Source organism: Neurospora tetraspora (genome assembly GCF_033439725.1).
Source record: "Neurospora tetraspora strain CBS 560.94 chromosome Unknown B0H65scaffold_6, whole genome shotgun sequence".
In the NCBI taxonomy this organism is placed as follows: Eukaryota; Fungi; Ascomycota; class Sordariomycetes; order Sordariales; family Sordariaceae; genus Neurospora; species Neurospora tetraspora.
Genome location: NW_026944388.1, coordinates 1,088,493 through 1,107,157, shown reverse-complemented (window position 1 = coordinate 1,107,157; position 18,665 = coordinate 1,088,493). Strand labels below are relative to the sequence as shown.

At 52.0% G+C, this 18,665-nt stretch overlaps 8 protein-coding genes across 8 annotated transcripts; 5 read left to right on the top strand and 3 right to left on the bottom strand.

Moving 5' to 3' along the window:
* On the top strand, positions 1 to 1,372 carry B0H65DRAFT_444320 (enolase-phosphatase E1; the record flags this gene model as incomplete). The annotated part of the gene is made up of 3 exons (XM_062825677.1): positions 1 to 34; positions 186 to 226; positions 743 to 1,372. 3 exons carry the CDS (start codon positions 1 to 3, stop codon positions 1,370 to 1,372), a joined length of 705 nt encoding a protein of 234 aa, XP_062679248.1.
* Positions 1,373 to 3,981: 2,609 nt separating this feature from the next.
* Positions 3,982 to 4,926, top strand: B0H65DRAFT_254535 (uncharacterized protein). Its single transcript, XM_062822533.1, has one exon. The coding sequence runs from the start codon at positions 4,215 to 4,217 to the stop codon at positions 4,524 to 4,526; it is 312 nt and encodes a 103-aa protein (XP_062679247.1). The 5' UTR covers positions 3,982 to 4,214; the 3' UTR covers positions 4,527 to 4,926.
* B0H65DRAFT_254536 (putative methyltransferase-domain-containing protein) lies at positions 4,927 to 6,287 on the bottom strand. The gene has a single exon (XM_062822534.1). It carries the CDS (start codon positions 6,182 to 6,184, stop codon positions 5,327 to 5,329), a length of 858 nt encoding a protein of 285 aa, XP_062679246.1. The 5' UTR covers positions 6,185 to 6,287; the 3' UTR covers positions 4,927 to 5,326.
* A 413-nt stretch (positions 6,288 to 6,700) lies between these two features.
* Positions 6,701 to 7,894, top strand: B0H65DRAFT_471909 (60S ribosomal protein L25). The gene is made up of 4 exons (XM_062827123.1): positions 6,701 to 6,768; positions 6,994 to 7,058; positions 7,140 to 7,432; positions 7,495 to 7,894. Exons 1-4 carry the CDS (start codon positions 6,744 to 6,746, stop codon positions 7,580 to 7,582), a joined length of 471 nt encoding a protein of 156 aa, XP_062679245.1. The 5' UTR covers positions 6,701 to 6,743; the 3' UTR covers positions 7,583 to 7,894.
* Positions 7,895 to 8,483: 589 nt separating this feature from the next.
* B0H65DRAFT_431300 (uncharacterized protein) lies at positions 8,484 to 11,787 on the bottom strand (the record flags this gene model as incomplete). The annotated part of the gene is made up of 4 exons (XM_062824936.1): positions 8,484 to 8,656; positions 8,933 to 9,040; positions 9,868 to 10,403; positions 10,478 to 11,787. The coding sequence occupies 4 exons, from the start codon at positions 11,785 to 11,787 to the stop codon at positions 8,484 to 8,486; spliced, it is 2,127 nt and encodes a 708-aa protein (XP_062679244.1).
* A 1,683-nt stretch (positions 11,788 to 13,470) lies between these two features.
* On the top strand, positions 13,471 to 14,257 carry B0H65DRAFT_254448 (microsomal signal peptidase 12 kDa subunit-domain-containing protein). Its single transcript, XM_062822532.1, has 3 exons — positions 13,471 to 13,744; positions 13,817 to 13,876; positions 13,941 to 14,257. The coding sequence occupies exons 1-3, from the start codon at positions 13,694 to 13,696 to the stop codon at positions 14,139 to 14,141; spliced, it is 312 nt and encodes a 103-aa protein (XP_062679243.1). The 5' UTR covers positions 13,471 to 13,693; the 3' UTR covers positions 14,142 to 14,257.
* Positions 14,258 to 14,439: 182 nt separating this feature from the next.
* Positions 14,440 to 14,995, bottom strand: B0H65DRAFT_430838 (ring-box 1; the record flags this gene model as incomplete). The annotated part of the gene is made up of 3 exons (XM_062824905.1): positions 14,440 to 14,538; positions 14,604 to 14,822; positions 14,879 to 14,995. The coding sequence occupies 3 exons, from the start codon at positions 14,993 to 14,995 to the stop codon at positions 14,440 to 14,442; spliced, it is 435 nt and encodes a 144-aa protein (XP_062679242.1).
* A 284-nt stretch (positions 14,996 to 15,279) lies between these two features.
* B0H65DRAFT_444314 (uncharacterized protein) lies at positions 15,280 to 17,644 on the top strand (the record flags this gene model as incomplete). Its single annotated transcript, XM_062825676.1, has 3 exons — positions 15,280 to 15,309; positions 15,384 to 15,453; positions 16,410 to 17,644. 3 exons carry the CDS (start codon positions 15,280 to 15,282, stop codon positions 17,642 to 17,644), a joined length of 1,335 nt encoding a protein of 444 aa, XP_062679241.1.
* Between the last annotated feature and the right edge of the window lie 1,021 nt (positions 17,645 to 18,665).

The window sequence follows — 18,665 nt, the reverse complement described above, 5'->3', positions numbered from 1 at the left end:
ATGGCTCCCGTCAGGGTGGTTTTGCTCGACATTGGTACTGCATACCCCTCTTCCCAATTCCCAACCTCCAACCTCATCATCAGCTCCGTTTCCCTCGTGTAGACCGCAAACAATAACCACCACCTATTCCATGCATTTCGCCTGTGTGTGATGGATTGGCTAATGACATCTCCCTTGCCGAACAGAGGGTACCGTCTGTCCCATCTCATTTGTCAAGGACGTTCTTGTAAGGCCACACCCACCCTTTCTCCTCTTCTCCTTGGGCCGGCCCAGCCCAGTGCTTTGTTGCATGCGGGTAGCCACACCACACGTCTCCTGATCCTCTCTCTTGCCCCTCATTGCCCATCCTATCCTCTCTTTCTGCCGCCAGCCCGTTTCCTTCGCGGTTTGGCAGTGTTCCACAGCAGTTGGTAACAGCAGTGCCTCTTTGCTGCTGTTGCTACCTCAACCCCCTTCTTGTGCTCTCTTGTCCTCTTCTCCCCTCCCCTCCACTCCCCTACCCTACCCTACCCTACCCTACCCTACCCTTTCAATGGGCTCGGTGCAGGCTCAGGTTATGAACCCGATTGGCTGGCTATTCACGATACGATCGAGGAGGAAGCAAGCACGCAAGCAAGCAAGCGCCTAAAGTTGTTTTTGGGAGACGTCACAAGAGAGTTACTACGTAGTCCAGTGAGACAAGACAAGACAAAACAAGACAAGCAGTTTGAACTGACAGCAACCGCGTCTCGCCGGTCTATAGTTCCCCTACGCCCTTGAAGCGCTCCCGGGCACCTTGAAGGCCAAGTGGGACTCTCCCGAGTTCGCGCCCTACCGCGCCGCCTTCCCCGCGGAGCATGCCGGGTCCCAGGAGTCCCTCGCGGCGCACGTCCGCGATCTCATGAGCAAGGATCTCAAGATCTCGTACCTCAAGAGCCTCCAGGGCTACCTGTGGGAGACGGGCTACCGCAATGGCGAGCTCAAGGCCCCGCTGTTCCCGGACGTGGCGCCCCAGCTGGCCCGTTGGCGGGAGCACGGTGGTGCCAAAGTCATGATCTACTCGTCCGGCTCCGTGCCGGCCCAGAAGCTCCTGTTTGGACACACCAACGGCGAGCCGTCCGATATCCTGCCCTGGCTGTCGGACTTCTTTGATACGGTCAACGCCGGGCCGAAGCAGGAGAAGGCTAGCTACGAGGAGATCGCGGCTAAGCATCAGGAGTATCCCATTGGCGAGTGGCTGTTCCTCAGTGACAATGTCAAGGAGGTCGAGGCCGCGAAGCAGGCCGGCACGCAGAGCTACATTGTTGACAGGCCTGGTAATGCCGAGTTGTCGGAGGAGGCAAGGAAGCAGCATAGGGTCATCGAGAGCTTTGAGGAGATTGGTGATCTGTGAGGGCACTGCAGACGGAGATAGCCACTTAGTATCGAAAACTCGAGCATCCATCGAATATCTGCTGATCTTTGTGCATGTCATGTCAATGCCGTCGAACCAGCCTCAACAACCACCCAACACTTTCTTCCTTTTTTTTTTCTTCCTTCGTCGACAATGCAAGAGTAAAGAGCTTTTCGTTAGAGCAACCAAACCACCAACCAAACATCCATAACCTGCGTAACGGCATCCCGCATCTCACCAATGCATTCGCTACCAAGGTTACCAAGTTTCTCCTTTCAGCGCCACAGCCAGACAGCCAGACAGACAGGACAGACAGACAGACGTCGTTCCACGACAGTAGTGTAGAGACATGAGAATCTCAGACAATCTAGACTACAATCCAACAAACCCCAGATAGTATGCAATCTACGGCGAACCCCGACCGGGAACAAGTATTGCCGTTACGCAATGTGTGCACCGGCACCTTCCTTCACACATTCAAGTTGGCTTCAACAACTGGGTGGCTCCTTCTACTTCTATGATGTACCTATGTCCCAGGTCTGTAATACAGAGTAGTAGGTAACTCCTTCCACTTCTATGTATGTCTGTAATACAGACACCTTCACACCTTCACTCCACTCCACTCCACATACTAACGCCGGCCGTTTGCGAGACCAAATTCATGAATTCTTTGCGGGAATTGACTTGATCTAGTACCTACTATGCAGTGTAACCGTCTCACAACGTACGATACAATACGATACGATGAGATGGTAACACCAAGTGTGACCAGACATGGAAGAAGTGATAGGGCCGTTTTTTAGTTTGGGGTAAACGTATCAGGGTACGTACACGTGACTGATATTAGGAAAGCCACAACCGTTTGGTAATCTAGTCTGGTTAGTTTCTCTGACTTACTCTTTTCAGAATACGTATAGGTATGATGTGATAGGTATTAGGCTGTGGTTGTGTTGCTTTCGACGAGGACGGCAACGTCTACGACTAAACTGTACTCCGTGACGGTTCGCATACGTTTGTTAACCAATACCTTCTTCGGTGACAGTTTTGGATCATTTGATGTCTTGGTGTACCTAACCATAACTGGCTTTGAAGAAAATATGTGGCTCTGAAATCTTCAATACATGCAGACTAACAACAACATCAAGATTGGGGGTATTGGCGTGATATCTGACATACGTTGTTGTTGATCGACTATGTATTTCCTAAGGTAGATAGTGACGGACAAGCGGCTATACCGGCCGAGCAACCAATATTATTCAGAGTGTCGAAATACGTGAAGATTACAGATACATGGGGGGCATCATCCATACATACCACTGATCACTTCATTATGAAGTATTTTGATATGTAGCCATCAGACGCTCTATCTGAACTTACAAATTCAATTCACAAAACCTGGGCGTTGGCAAGGACAACTGACGGACAGTCCCGTAGCACTACTAGTGGCATAGCTGTTCACTTCACTTGATAGACTGAAGTTGGTACCATGACCATCATTAACCACTCCTAATCAAGCCTCCAGTTCATTCATCAACCAGCCCCGAGCCTACGGAGCGGAGCTGCGGTTGTGTTAGACTGCGCCAAGAACTTCCCCAACTTTCACTAGCAAAGCCACCAGAGAAAGGGCTCCACAGAGACTATCATGACGGCGTCGATCCGATTGCCTATCCTAAGTAGTCTCGAGGCAGTGTATCACGAGATAAGTGCTAAATGTGCACAAGTTACCGGATCTGCGGTGGTTGGGCTAAGCCTGGTCTGGAGTGGTTTAACTTCTTGATTCTGCACTGACAGATAAGTGGCTGGACGGCGCGGAGAAGGTAGAAAGAGGTTTGAGCTTGTAATGTCATTGCCTTATTGTGGTAAGCGAAACGTATCGATGAAGATTTCCCCGAATAGGAAAATACTTTACTACGCTACGTTTTGTTTGACAGAGACTGTAAAAGAGAGACAGGAGAACTGATTGACAGCTTTGTGTCAAGCTACAACGGATCGACCGATGAAGTTGCCACTTGTCTGCTATCTAGGTATGCAACTCTGATCGTGTTTCAAGTTGAGGGGAAAAAGAAATGTGAAGATGGACCGAGGAAGCCGATGGGGACTTGATCTCATTGTTTCTGAGGAGTTTTGAGTGGTGATGGGGTGCCAATGCCTACCTACCTATCAGTCGTGGTCTTCGACTATCATACAGGTCGCCAGAGATGGACGAATGAGGGATCGAATTAGGTCGCTCGGCAGTTTTACTCCGCATTTGACGTCGAAAGGCCCCCTCCCCTTGCGTCCACGTCCACCTAGACAAGCAGGCAAGACGCTTGACTGGGCATTGAAGCCTTGAGAGGACATCACCTCGTCCGTGATGATGTTCAATTCCAATGCCATGTAATCAATCGTCCGTTCTTCCGGACTTCCGGACTTTTTCACTTGGGTTAGGCGAGCTCGGAATCAGGCGCCGAAAACTACCTGACGATGCAGGACATTTGCCCACCGCCTTTTCCATGACACCCAAGCACGCATCCCGCATCCCTCACATCACCACTTCACCACTTCATTGATGCAGGAGATGTGTCCATGTGCACAGGTGATAGACGGTAGCGCATTGACGTCGAGTTTAGCTGGCTGGCTATGTAATACCTTACCTAGCCCAGTTTTCTCGGTTGCGGGGTAAGCAGTAGTGCGCCGTGATTGACAAGTCTCGACTCGGTCTGTTGGGGTCGTGATAGGTCGGCGATAGGTTGAGAGCGAATGGGCAAGACGGGAGATGGGTCGAAGAGCTTCCATGTGTTGATCACTGGCTGGTTGGTGATTTCACAAGAGGTGTGGTGATGCATAATCTCATGCAATAACAATGCGTCCCAGCGTTGATAGTCGTTTGTCGATTTGGCAGAGAATGGTGCACCAAAGGTCACGATGGAAGCGGCGTGTCGGAAGAAAAGGAACTAAGAGTGGACAGCGTAAGCAAAAGCCCGATGATTTGTTTGTGAATGTTGGTCCTATCTGTAGTTTCTGGCAGCGAAGCGCCGGCCGGAAGATGCGGAGCGGCGGAGCTGAGACGGTACTGTGTATGTTGGCGTCCGGTGAACCCAATGGTCTATCTCATCCCGAGGGCATTACGTATGAACATGTTGATAACATGTTCAGAACGTGGTTGCCCAACTGAATAACGCAGTTTCGCACCGCATCTAGCTTTCGCTGTCAAGGATAGGTGCAGCTGTCTGACTCCTGATCCACGAGACATTAGCATAGCCAGGACACCTCGGGCATTGGGCGTGTTTTGCCCAACAGCTGGACAGTATACACCGTAGAAGATGATACACTCATCGAGATGACGGACAGTCCCGCTCTCGACGCCAAATGAAGAGCGGATCGGAGTCAAGTTAGGCCTTGAAAAGAAGTCTTCCACCCGGTACGATAGCAGAGTCCAGGGCAACAAAGAGGTAATCTCGCCAACGCCGACACTCCTCCGCGTTCAGGCGGTCCTCTGCCACTTTCCTCTTGCCGTACCATCGTGTAGTCGCCTCTGATGCTTTCGGTCCCCTCGCCGTGCTCTTTTATCGCAAGTGCCCCAATCTGACACCAGCTTGGAAGCCATGGAACTCTCTGAATGTAGTTCCCAGCACCGTTCCCAGGAATCCACCCTACACGGTTGATATATCGGTCGGAAGCCCTGTAGGGAAACTGGACAGTAACGTCTGAATCCAAAAGCCCCTGAATCGACCACTTCGTGTCCTGTGGCCTCCTTTAACATCGAGTTCGTCGTGTAGTCGTATCAGGTCGTCAGGCCCTGGCCTAATCCTAGCCCGCCGGCAACCTCAGCAGTAACATAGTTCCACTCTCGTATATGGCTCAAGAATCGAATGCAATGGACATTCGATGGACCGGATTCCATCCACGTGGAATGACCCATCGTGAAATGTCGTGGCTGATCTCCATTGTGGGCATTCCAAATGTTTGCAGACCTCAGACCAACGTAATAGCAAAGTTGTTGCGTGTTGAGCCAGAGCGTATCTCTTCCTTGCGAAACGGCCTGTCGTGTCCGACCTGATCCGATGTTCTCCTCCACAGGTAATAGACGAGCCGTTGGGTCGTCTTGGACTCTACCACCTCGTAACCGATCGATTCCATAATGGCCGTCAACCTCTCTTCATCCAGATACCGTGAGTTGGTGATGCATGGGGCCGGTAGTACAAGGAACAGGCTTGGGAAGAAGGCAGCGGTTGTCCCGGAGAACCGCTTCGGCGATGTTAGAAATTGTGTGGTGCGGACAAGCATCTCGCCTCTGTCTTTATGATCTGGGACAAAGTTGAGCACCAACGAAAGGCTGATGATGTCGAACTTCTCCGATTCGTCCTTGGGCAACGGGCGCTCCATGAAGTCCTGCTCAAGAATACCGGGCTCTTGGCTGTTGAGATCGATCCGAGTGATGTCGAAATGGTTACTTTGAGCGCACGCGTTCTTTGTGCTCAGCGCCCCAACTTCCAACATGCGCAATCTGCCTTCCTTGTACTCCTCGGACGAGAGGTACGGCCCAACCCATTCCATAAGCACATTGGAGCTGTCGCCGCCTCGATCATGTCTCTGGCCCTGGAGGCTTGCTTCCTGATATTTCTCGATACCGCCCAAAGCCTCAATCTCCGCCTCAATTGCCGCGACCTGTGCGCCATCGCCCTTCTTGATAGCCTGCGCTTTCCTCTTCTCTAGAAGATGGAGTTTGTTGATGATGGATTTCGTGGTTTTCCGCGCAAGTGACTTGGGCTTCGTGACCGTGGGCGGACGGCCTGCTGCCAGGTTCTTGACCACTCCTTTCTTGGGCGCCATAATTCTTTCTCGCGGGTTATGGTGTAACAAGCTGATAACCTCAAACAGTCGCTATCTTCGACACTCGAATCCGTCTTGGTATTGTTTGTTTTCGAATTGTGGTTCGTGACACTGTAGTTAGCAAAGCAACCACACCACGCCTTTCTTCCGAGGCCCTTGGTAGCCGCAAGAGAGCAAGACTTGAATCTGTGTAAGGCCGGTTCCCCTACACAGACTTCAACCGACGGACCACGTGGAAAATGGGAGAAGTTGGACTGAAGCGCGCATCATCACTTTGAGGTTGAATGACGGAGTTCAGCAGCGACAAAGTGATCGGACGTCGATATTCAAAATACTGTGGAGCATATTTCGCAAAAGTGGACATTTTGGTGTGGCTCAAAGCCCGTTTGCGCTAGCTTGCGCAGCTCAACCCCTGCTAATACCACGGCAGCCACACGGCTAAGCCACACGCATCCCGCGCGCACACTTTTTCCTCCTCCAAATTTCAGCCAAAATCAGAACTTTCTCCTCCCCGACAACGACCCGATTGCTTAGCCCGACGACAGCAGAAATCGCAGCAATGGCCCCTAAGGATACCAAGAAAGGTACTTGAAAGAACCTCAAAATTTCACCAGCGACGATTCAACCAAGAATGAATTGAACGGCTCGACAAATATGCTCGCCCCGCGCACAATGCGGATCCTCTTTGTCGCGAAATGGCATCCGAGGTGATGCACCAAAGCAGCAGCAGACTTTGCGAGTTTGGACAAGATTCTGGCATCATCTTGCTCCAGGCGAATGCTTTTGCTGACGAGGGACTCTATGGATAGGCGGTGCCTCTAAGGCCGGCAAGGGCGCTCAGGCCAAGAAGGCTGCCCAGGCTGCCCTCAAGGGTGTAAGTTTGCGACAACTCGCGATCCCCTCTCTTCCCCTGATGACGCTCTGATGCTGACCGGTATTCTTTCTCTCTGTATAGGTGCACTCGCACAAGACCACCAAGGTCAGGTACTCGACCACCTTCCACCGCCCCAAGACTCTTCAGCTGTCTCGGGCTCCCAAGTACCCTCGCAAGTCGATCCCTCACGAGCCCCGTCTCGATGAGCACAAGGTCATCGTCCACCCTCTCAACACCGAGGGTGCCCTGAAGAAGATCGAGGAGCAGAACACCCTCGTCTTCATCGTCGATGTCAAGGCCAACAAGGCCCAGATCAAGCAGGCTCTCAAGAAGCTCTACGACATTGACACCGTCAAGATCAACACCCTGATTCGGTTAGTTTGCTCCTTACGACAGACGTCAAAATTGTACCTGTTGCTAACTCTTTATCCTACAGCCCTGACGGCTCCAAGAAGGCCTTCGCTCGCCTCACTGCCGATGTCGATGCCCTCGACATTGCTGCCACCAAGCTCGGCCTTGTCTAAACTAGCGATTTCATAGCTATGGGAAATACACAAGATTCGGGATAAAACTTATCTTCAAGGGACAACATGGGTTTACTGTTTAACGAAAAAGAAGTCGGCGTCTGATACCCCCTGGCATTTGGTTCATGGCATGGAAATGAAAGTTTTTTACAACTATTCTGCCCGTTCCATCAGACATGACCAAATGGGCCATTGCTCAAACTCCTCCCTTGCAAGCCATAGATCTACTTGTTCTAAGACTTGAATCTGACATCTTGTGTTCTTCTCATCAAACTTGTACTCATGTGATGTAATCCGCAACTTTTGTCACCAAATCAACCTGCACTGAGCCTTGGGCTTGTGTAGAGAGATGAACATTCCATTCGCTACCATCATGCGCTCCCGTATCATGCTATAAGAACCGCCTGTTCTATTGTCCATGTTTCTGAACCACATCCAAACCCTATGATCCTTTTCCCTTCCTGTTCTACCCTGTATCCTTCCTCTTGTCCCATCACATAATCGTACAAGCCTTCAAACGTAACCGTAACGATTCCTCGTATGACTGTCTCCTAGAGCTGTGACAAAGCCCATACTCGCAAGCCCTGTCGCAGCGAATGCGTTCAAGGTTCCCTAGCAAATGCTTTTTTTCCCAACCTCTCATCGACCCGTTCCGTCGCAGTGAGCCCAGGTGTACCAAACCCAGCAACCGTCCCTAGAAACCAGGCAGCGTCGGATGTCTCGGCCAATTCTCCCAAGCCCACCTACCAAGCACGCCCCCCGAGAGACGGACAATTCATCTCCCGGATCAACTCAACTCCCCGACGGAAACGAGTCTTTCTTCCTCTTCCCTCCTCTTCTTTTCTTGTTCCTTTTTTATTTTATAGGTTTCCTCCCACGCCTTCCAATTAGCGCGACTGATCTACTTGCCGCCCCTCGTAATCTTCTGCACGTGGTTCATGATGGTCAGGTTGACGTCCAGGAAGCGCTCGACGCAGTCGGCCAGGCAGACGGCCTCGGTCTTGTCGAGCTGGTTGGTCTTGATGGGGGAGGTGACGCATTTCTTCCAGCAGGAGTCGGTGAGGGCGTGGGTTTCTTGCGTGGGAGGTGGGATGTTAGTTATTTTGTGTGCATACACTGGTGGGAAGTAGGGTGAGGTGCAGTGGGAGGAGCAGATGGAAGGGGGAGGGGACAGCGGGAGAGAGATTATGGTTATGGGAGAGGGAAGAGGGAAGTGGTAGGTAGGTAGGTAGGTAGGTTTGGACTTGTCAATCGAGGGGCAAGAAGGTGAGTTTGATCGTGGGAGAGGACGAGGATAAGGATGAAGCACTGTAGGAGCCGGAGATCTTAAAGGTTGTAGATTGTACATACGTCCTTGCACCCTCTGGCGCTGCGTCTCGTTGGAAATGAAACTGCGAAGCTCGTTCTTGTCCTTCTCGTTGAGGAGATCGAGGTCGGCCTGAGGAATATCCATTGTTGCTGTTGTTTTGTTTGGTAGGGTTATTTGTTGCGGTGGTTGTACACTAGTTACTTGGAGGGGTGGTGATCGATGTAGTACTGCGTATGTATGTTGTGGTGGAAATATTTCGATATCAAGAATTGGATAAACAACCGGAAGAGGTTCGATATCAAGTAGCGTGCAATTGGATTGGATGCCGGATGGAGCTTTCTAAGCTTTTGGGCGGTACCTGCCTGCCAGGTGAGCACCGCGACCGGGGGTGTGGATAAAGATTTCTTTTCGAGGTGAGTAGCCAATGAGAGGGCTATATTTTGTCGATGCTCTTCCTCGGTGAGCAACTGCATTCGAGTCGATTACGACACTTCACTTTCGCAACTACCGACTTTCGGGTCTTTGAAACTATGCAGTGAGAATCGAATATCACATTTTATCCAAGAACCTGAGCGATGTTTCCCTCCTACGCCGAATAATAGGATCGGACAATCACAGTGACCACACAGCACAAAGTTTATAGAATATCCATAACTGCCTTGACACAAGAGACACAACCTGAACCAACTCCATAAGAAAACTTTTTGGGGTATCTACCAACACATCTATGGTCTAGAATATCCCGTCAAAAATGGTATACAAAGAGATGCGCATCTTCTTTGAGTCAAAAATGCCGCCACACTCCCTTGTTATTACAGCCATGTTATTGACGTTGCTTGGCAGCTCTTTCCCTGTAAACCAAAAAGAAACAAGAAGCTATTAAGAAACGGTTCCTCATTTTTCTCGCATGAAAGACTCCAGCCCATTGTTATTTATACCCACTTTTTGTGCTTCGCATAAATGTAGGACAAGATACAGAATGAAAGCAAAGAGCCAATAATAGTGAAGAAGGGAGCCAGAGTCTCCATGCCTTGCCATGGGACGTGGACGTTCATGCCGAACAAGCCAGTCACCACGTTGAGCGGGACGATGATGGAGGCCAGCAGGGTGATCTTGCTGAGGACGCGGTTAGTAGCAGTTCCCTGGATGATGCCGTCGATGGAAATCTGAGCGAGGTAGTTGCTGTGTGCACGAGAAAGCATCTTCTCGAAATGGCCCAGGTTGGTCATCATGGTCACCACGTGGTCCTGGATGTCACCGAGGTATAGACCAATGTCCATGCGTGGCGTGACCTTGTAGTTCTCGTTGCAGCGCTTGGTGAAGCCCTTTAGGACATCCGCCTTTCCGCCGAGTAAGCGCATCAAGGCCATGACATTCTTGCGAGCGATGCCAATCTTCTTCAGGAACTGAGCCATGTCGTCGGGCCGAGCAATGAACACATCGTCCTCGATTTGGTCGGTTTCATTCTCGAGTTTGCTGATCTCGGGAGCGAACGAATCGACAATGTCGTCACTAAGTACGGGTTAGTATACACGTCCAGAGGGGTCAAACGGAGAAAGCGCATCTGCTCATTCCCATAAACTTACATCAGGGCGTAGCAGATCCAGTCGCTACTCAATGAGACGTAGTCCTTCAACATCGTAATTCTCTTCCTCACATGTGAAGCATGGGAATTGGTAGCGTAACTGAAGCTCAGCGTGCCTTCGCGGAACACTACCACGTAGATGCTGAAGGGCATGAACTCCTTTTCCCCGGTTGACTCGTCTACCTCGATGAAGAACGATCTGAAGGAGGCGAAGTAGTAGGATGGGAAAAGCTCAATCTTCTCCCGGGATTCCTGCGTGGTGATATCCTCAATTGTCAAAGGATGGATGCCAAAAGCTCTGCAGACGGCACGGACTTCTTCTTCGGAGGGGTTGTTCATGTTGAGCCACCAGACTCCATCAGTCTCCCCCTTGGGGAAACTGAAAAGCCCTCTGATGTCCTCCCCGGGCAAGACCAAACCCTCCAGATCGGCAGCGTGGATCGTGGATTCCCAGGCCGAGGAAAAGAAACTGACCCGGCTCTGGTCAACCGGAGGTTGTGGCGGTTGTGAAGCCTTTTTGGCCTCAGAATCGTCATCCGTCTCATGACTCTTCTCCCGCCGAATATCCGTCTCTGAAGGGGCCGAAAGGATATCCCCATCCAGTGTTACCATTGGCATGGTGGGGGTAACATCGGGTTCGGCAGGCCGCAAATCGGGGAAGACACGGATGGCTGAGGGACGACGGGCTGACTGTCGGGCTTCATTCTCAGCCTTGATAAAGGTCTCCAGGTAGTGGAAATCGATATGCAAGTTGTCATCCCTATGATCATCTTGCAAGGGGAAGCAGACGTCTTCCTCCGCGGATTTGTTGGTGGCCAAGCTGGCGGTGTCATAAAGGACCGTCGGCTGCTTGCTGCGGTAGCTATGGCGACTGACGACAGAGGCAGTCCGCTGCAGCTCGGGTGGCTCTTCGACTCGACGCTCGGGTCTCGTCGGTTCGGAAAAGGAGAAGTCACGCTCCCTTCGGCGTGCTTCCGCGAAAGCCTTAACCGAGTTCGGGGGTGAGATAGACCGAACGTCCAACCCAGACTCTACAGTTCCTCGCCGGTCTCTCCTGTAAACTGGCGAGTTCTCCTGATCCTCCTCGTCGACAACAGCTTCCTCAAAATCTCGGACCCTTGTGCCCTGATACGAGTCGCTGTGTGTTGGGCCCGTCTCAATCACCTGTCCTGGGCCGTATAAGGAATCGAATGTTCCGCGTCGAGGACGGTCAGGTCGTTGGACAGAAATGGATTGGTTCCGGTGGTCGTCAAGTTCGGGCATCGGGGTTGAGTACCCGGGGTTCTCAACGTTTTCCTCCTGGTCAGACATGGTTGCGACAGTGGGGCTCGCTTCTTGGTTGGGTGGGTCGAAATAGGGGTAATATTGGTTGTATATACTATATCGTCGTTGGTGAAATAATTGAAGGGTCGGTAATGGCTTTCAACGCCCAGGATCGGGGGTCAATCAGTCGGTTCGCATATTGTCGTCGAAAGGTCGACTCAAAAGGCACCAGCGGATGGCAGCGAACGGCCAGCAGCCGTCCGCGACGATGACCGATTGGCGCAACAAAAAGGGGGACAGAAGGGTGTCGTCGTCGACGTCGGCTACAAGAGCGCAAAATCGGAGAGCGTAAATCGTGGATGTTTGTTCAAATTGGACTGTTGGTTCGAGCGATGTCCAATTAAGGGGGTTTCTTGTTCACTCCACTATAGACCCAGAAGCTGGGACGTAGGAGTGAACGAACAGACGAAACGCTTTCACGGATAGAGCCCGCCAACTTGATGGATTTTGCTTGAGTGACTGGCTAAGTCGGTGCGTGGCGTGATGGGCGATGGCTGATGTGAGGCCTTTCTCAGCAGCAACCAAATTTTTTATCGGATGAATACGAGGTCCGACGAGGGAAGAGTTAGGTAACGAGGTCGCGCCGGGCTGGGGATTTGGATCGGCCGAAGGTCAACGAGGTCGAGGATCCGCGCTTTTAAAACCGTCGAAAAATCCAAGAAGGGGTGACTGGAGTCGGCGTCGTACCCTGTAGCGCAGGCTAGTCGAGTCGGATACCTTGAACACGGAACCGCTAAAATGAGGTTCAGTTGTCGGGGTCAGATGTTGAAAGGTGGAAAGATGGAAAGGGTCGAGGGCGCCGCGCTAGTTTTTAAAACTAAAAGAGTGGGAGGTGTCTGTTCGTCGCCTCCACACAAGGCGTGGTTCCGTGGAGACTTTTTGGTGTGTTTCGTCCCAAGGGAAGGCTGGCCCGATGAGTCTTGTTTGGTGAAGTCGTTTCGGGGAGGGACTAAGTGCTTGGTCTTGGCACGTGCTAGGTTTGTAGGCTTTGATAGGAGACAAGGCAATTAAAATTTTGTTAGCAAAGACGGGAATATCATGGAAAGAGAGGAAAAAATTAGATTTGCCCGTTCTTAGCGTCCTTTGTACGAGGTTCCCGACGGTGTGAGGTGAAGCGGTCATAGGACGCCCGACGCACAGGCACCGCCGCAAGACAGCCCGTGTGCAACCTTTCAAGGTTCTCTTCGCTCTTAGGTAGCTTCGAACTGGATCGAATCCCGTCCATGTGATGGTGTTCAACAATTGTTTCGAAACCGTAATCGCATCGAATCGTCGATGCACAATTGAAGGTAGCTACCAATCAGCTAGCAAGGCACCCCCGACATTTCAGCCTCAGAACCTGGTCTCCCTCGTTAGTTTTAAACTCTGCTGACTGCTGCAGCGCTGCTGCGTCGTCGAGCAACCCCCCACTTTGCCCACCACTTCACGTCCCGTTTCCATTCACTTGAATGTTGAGGTTTGACTGCGGGACGCGGATCTGGGCGTTGGTGGTGATTTGCCGCCGGTACCTCTAGCCCAGCCGGGGCTATTTGGAGGTACGGTAGCAGTACGTATACCCCTAGCGTACGGTACAGCCTAAGGTCGGGTAGGAAGGCCCGGTCCGGGGCAGGCTCCCGAAGCAGACACGTAGAGGTAGCACGGGCATCCAATGGAAGAGTGATGCGATGCGCTACAGTATGAGTGGTGTACCTGAATCCGATTTCCTCCCATGCAACACCTTGACGACCATTTGATATTGAACTTTGGCGATAACCATACGCACGTATTCCACTTGTAACTAAATCTACCACTCATCATTGTCTACAATCCAGGGTTCGACGCTCTCGATATACCCAAACAGCTGGCCGATTGCCGCCCATTCTCGAACCTTCCCCGGCATAACGCTTGCCTCACAATGGCCGAACAACTGTTGGATCAGGTCCGCGATGTTGCGGAGGGCCAAATTGTTCGTCATGCCAGTTCATTACCCGTACCGGCGTCCTTCTTGTATGCGGCAACTGACATTTGCGACCCCTAGGACTTCGAAGGCCAGAAGCTGGTAGAACTCCTCGTCAACGTAACTCTGGCACTTACAGGTGTATGTTGTCCCGTATCTAAAACGCACCTAACCCGGGCCGCGCTGACAAGTCTTTCGTGATCAGGTTGTCTCGTTCCTCGTCGGATATATCTTGCAAGACATCAAGCTGGCGCTCCAGATTGGACTTGCCGGAACCGCTCTCACCTTCGTCCTCGTCGTTCCTCCGTGGCCGTTCTACAACCGAAACCCTGTCAAGTGGCTACAAGTCGGCGGCGGGCTGGTACCGCCACAAAGCCTGATCATAGATGAGAAGAGTTTCAGGTAGACTGTGGTTGCCGGATCGTCACACAGTTCAGATCTACGTCTGCGAGGAAGGGGGTTGAGCAAAGCAACATCGTTAAAATACCAGATGCGCCGGTCATTATATTCATTCTACTGCACGCTGCACATGCTCGATCTAGCGTAACCCGCTAGCTTATCATGCTGGAAGCCTCTCAACGTGTAATACTCCCTGGCTTATGTTTTCTAGCCTTATGAAAATCCTCGGATGTTTTCCTCATCCGTGTCTCGCTCTGCAGCATCGTCGAGTAGCCGCAAATACGCTTCCAACTCCTGATCTGCCTTTAACGGCCGTACTTCTGGAACTCCCAATCTCTGTTGTCGAGAGGGCACACTTGACGCGCCTTGAGCCATCTCGAGATGCAATGGAAATGGAACGCGTGCTGTGAAGTCGCCGGTTAGTCATCGGGCTAAGGATCAGAAAGAGAACAGACCAGAAGGGCCTTACATTGCAAATACCCCACGCCACTGTGCATTCTTCTGAGGTGGCGGATGACTGGTTTGCCTGGCACTCTATGCCTAAAAGGATCCAAAGTTCAAGATTAGTATAAGGTTGGGTGTCAAGAGGAGGGTGTAGAGGGAACTTGCATAAATCCATGATATGGTTTCGGCAGATAGCACAGTTGTCAACTACAATGTCCCAAGCCCACAGGGCCACCGCGTTCCACTAGAGACATATTCGTCAGCGCAAGGCCATGACCATACGAAGGGACAGCTACTCACCTTCTTGACCTCGAAGCGAGGCTTGCCGTCTGCCTTCTTTCCCTTAGTCTCGGCGGCGGTGTTCTTCTTAACAACAGGCGCAGAGGCCGGGGCGTCGGTCATGTCGACATCCGCCATGGTGAAGTTGATAAATCAAGTCTCGGATACCTAATTAGTCGTGGCGCAAAAATACGAAGGAAGTGCTGCGACGCGGGCGATCGTGCGGATGACAAGTCGAGGGATACACGGAAGAGGCCGACCGGTCGATGGAATAAAATGATTCGTTTGGATGAAGAGGCGGAATTCGCAAGTAGTCTAAAAATTTCCAAAGCAGCCGTCTGTCAGTTTGTCGTGGTGCTGTAGTCGGGGTGGTTCAACTGCGAAAAGAGAGGAAGGCGAATTTGAACCGCCTGGGCTGTAGAATGGAAGGCGGAAAGCTGGGCAACTGGAAGGTCTAGAAGGCTAAACGCGTACCTATGAGACGGATAAAGTAAAGTGCTCTCAGTTGCGGTTGCTCAAATGAAAGGTTCTTCGTCACGTCCCTGGTGTTGACAAAGTGAAGGTAGCACAGCTTGCCCTTACTGTCCCTGTTGGAGGTATGTTGATCCCGTCAAGGTTGCCTATCGTAACCGGCACTGGACGACGAATGTCAGGGTGGTATGGAAGCTGCACATTGCTGAATGCAGTGACGGGATTCCGGTCAGTGATGCGCGATGGGTGGACCAGTGGACCGCCATTCAGCCTTGGCTGACCCCGCTCTTCAAGCGTTTAGAATGATGTACGTGTTAGACCGATATTATGCGATCCTTTTTGCAGTAGTAGTTGATGAGTATTGAGGTGTAGCTGGTGATGAGGTTACCTCTATGCTTGAATCGGGACGGGAAATGAGAACTGAGCGCAAGAGGAGGAGCGGGCCTCCAGCTGGAAGCCGGGCAAGTACAGCCCCAGGCGGTCGACGACAGGGCATTGCGCCGGGCTCTGTGCTTGCAGGTGGCTGTTCGTCGTTTGTGTAGGCCGGATCCCAGGTTGCCTCCATCACCATCCTCTTCCACTTCTTCCCTATTGTCGCCGCAGCGCAACATCACTACGGAATCACAGCGACAAACCACCACACAGTTCGCGAAAAGAACAACATGCGCAAAGCTATTACCGTCAAACTCAGTATCGCCAATTCGAATAGTATTATTTCCCGCACCGTTGCGCCAGAGATCACCGCCACCACAGCCCGTCAATCAGCGACAGCCGTCTCGTCAGGCTCTGATCGCATCCCCTTTTCCCACGTCCCTATCTCGTAGCCATTCGAGTCATTCGCCAGCCAGACGCCACGTCCAATTCACCCGGTTTCTCGTCCAGTGTGTCATCGCTGCTTCAATCGCACCCGAGGTCGTCGCCCAACGTTTGTCCCGCCAGTTCGCACACGCTTCGTTTCGCAGAGGAAGGCACCACGCAAGCGGCCCCTTGCTTTACATCACCTTTACAGATCTCTTCGTTTGATCAGAAAACAAAGTCCGAGCGCGACTGCATTGCGTGATGCAACGACAACAGCAACAAGACCAGCCGGGACCCCTCCCAAAGGCAACCCCCGGACGACGCCGCAACAACCGCCATTCCGGCAACGCTATCGCTCGCAGAACATATGCTTCGGAAAACGACATGCCGTCTGAAGGCTCCTATCCGATTAACTTTGGCCCTCCCGCCCCGTTTACGCCGCACAAGTCGGGCACCAAGTCGGGGACAAACAGCCCGGCCCCGGAACCGCAGGCAAACGGCTCTAGGCCCAAACCCCGTTCAGCCAAGTCCTCGAGGTCCAACAAGCAGGTGTCCTCAACATCCCCGGCGTCGACACCGGGCCCATCCAAGAACTACCGGACCAGTCCTCCGCAGACAGCGGCTCTGCCCAAGTCGGTCTTCCCCCCTGCGTTTGCCGGTGGTTCCTTCCACGCCTCCCCGGCTCCGTCCGCGCTCCCAATTCCTAGCTTTCTAGCCAAGTCGATGGACTCCCCCAGCGTTAAGGATACCGGCCGAGCCAACTCGGAGCCTTCACCTCCAGCCACCGACTCGGAAGCACCCACGCCTCGAACCCGTTTCCCCGTCAGTGACATTTCCCGAGAGGAATCTCCACTTGACTTCTTCTTCCGCGCCGACCGTGCCGAGAAGGAGAGAGCTCGGAGCGGAAGTTCGGCCAACGTGTACGCCCATAGCCCGAGCTTGTTCTCGCCCCAAGGACAAGGCCCCTCACCTCAGGAACCCCGGACTCTCCCCACTGGCACGAACCTACATGGAGCCCGGTTACATCACTCTGAGCCAGCCCAGCCGAATTACTCGATGGGCTTCTCTACCAATGAGCTAGGCGGAAACCCAGGCCGCTCTATGGGGCCAGCTTTCTCGAGACCCTATCATGAACGCATTCGTGATGCAAGGTCGAGCGAAGGGCAACCTGGCGTTGCCTCGAATGTTCCTCGGCAACATCAGCAACAACAGCAGCAGGAACCTAATATGGACCCTAGTGAGAAGCTCAAGAGATTCCTTGCAATCCCAGCGGTCCGAGATAGTCAACCGGCAAATCAACCACCGAGTCATCCGGCGAGCCAGCACACGTTCCCAGGCCACCTTCGTGGCGGTGAGTTGCATGGCACGCAACCACCACCGCCCGCTTCATTTCCTCAACCCGTCGATCAACATCGGTCGGCAGATATTCAACACATGGAGGATAGCCTTCGTCGGATCTTGAAGCTTGATGCTCCGGTCAATCTAAGGGCATCCGCAACCAACTATCAAAGCTCCTAAGTCAGGCGTATCATCTATTGTCATTACTGCCGGAGGTTTTTGCCTTGTTGTCACATGAGTGTCGACATCTAGCGTTTCTTTTAATCGTTGCACATTTCCTTTCATATCCGTCATGTTAATATCAGGCGTTAGTGGTGACGGTACGATTCCCGGACTTTGCAGATTTTGCATGCATGCGTCAGCGATGGATCCGGCGGATTTGTGTTTGGGCATTGGGTCTGTCCGACTTGTCGAATCACTGGCGTTTTGGAAGGTATGGCGTACCGACCATGATTTCCGGGTCTATGCCGTCATAGGATAGACCGGCTCTGTTATCTTTTTTTCCCCATTTCTTATGCTGGCCAGCATATCAGCCTATGTTTCAGGCTCATTGTTATCTGTGTTGCTTCTTTATTTTCTTTTTCTTTCTTTCTCGAACATTGCGAGGGCGAATTTGGGTCTATGTCATTCAACATTTGGTACGAGTGTGGTCCATTTGACTTGCTGCATTGCGGCATTGGTTTTTGGTGATACCCATACCGTCATTGGGAGTTGGGCGGGATTTGGACCCTTATTTCATTTGCAGGCGTGTCCTGTTGTACGAGGGGGGTTTTTGGTATGATACGCATAGGATCATGGGCGTTCTACAAAAGGGAACTCGGAGTTGTCTAGAATCGGAGGACGTTTCGAAGACCATCACATTCGGGGGGGTTGTTAGGAAGTCAGGAAAGGAAAGGCACGAAAGGGACCCTACGCCAATGGGATCCGTACATACACAGCGAACTATACCCGGTACTTATGCACGCCACACACCACGACGCATTATCACACACACACCTATACGACATATAAAACGAAAAACAACCAAAAAAAATATTTTTGGAGGGGGATATCTGGTTTGCCAGCTTAGATAGCACAAGTACTTAGACATAGTTTCGGAATGTCACAAACCATGTATACCCTCCATCACTTTGGTTCCGTTGAACTCTGATTATCCGGTGGTTTCTGTCTAGCTGCGCAGAACGAGGTTGGTAACCACCTA

Coding starts and splice junctions, on each gene's coding strand:
- B0H65DRAFT_254535 (XM_062822533.1), top strand. CDS start 4,215: ATGCGTCCCAGCGTTGATAGTCGTTTGTCGATTTGGCAGAGAATGGTG.
- B0H65DRAFT_254448 (XM_062822532.1), top strand. CDS start 13,694: ATGGCCGAACAACTGTTGGATCAGGTCCGCGATGTTGCGGAGGGCCAA. Junction 13,745..13,816: donor ATGTTGCGGAGGGCCAAATT/GTTCGTCATGCC, acceptor TGCGACCCCTAG/GACTTCGAAGGCCAGAAGCT. Junction 13,877..13,940: donor TAACTCTGGCACTTACAGGT/GTATGTTGTCCC, acceptor TTTCGTGATCAG/GTTGTCTCGTTCCTCGTCGG.
- B0H65DRAFT_471909 (XM_062827123.1), top strand. CDS start 6,744: ATGGCCCCTAAGGATACCAAGAAAG. Junction 6,769..6,993: donor CCCTAAGGATACCAAGAAAG/GTACTTGAAAGA, acceptor CTCTATGGATAG/GCGGTGCCTCTAAGGCCGGC. Junction 7,433..7,494: donor AAGATCAACACCCTGATTCG/GTTAGTTTGCTC, acceptor TTTATCCTACAG/CCCTGACGGCTCCAAGAAGG.
- B0H65DRAFT_254536 (XM_062822534.1), bottom strand. CDS start 6,184: ATGGCGCCCAAGAAAGGAGTGGTCAAGAACCTGGCAGCAGGCCGTCCG.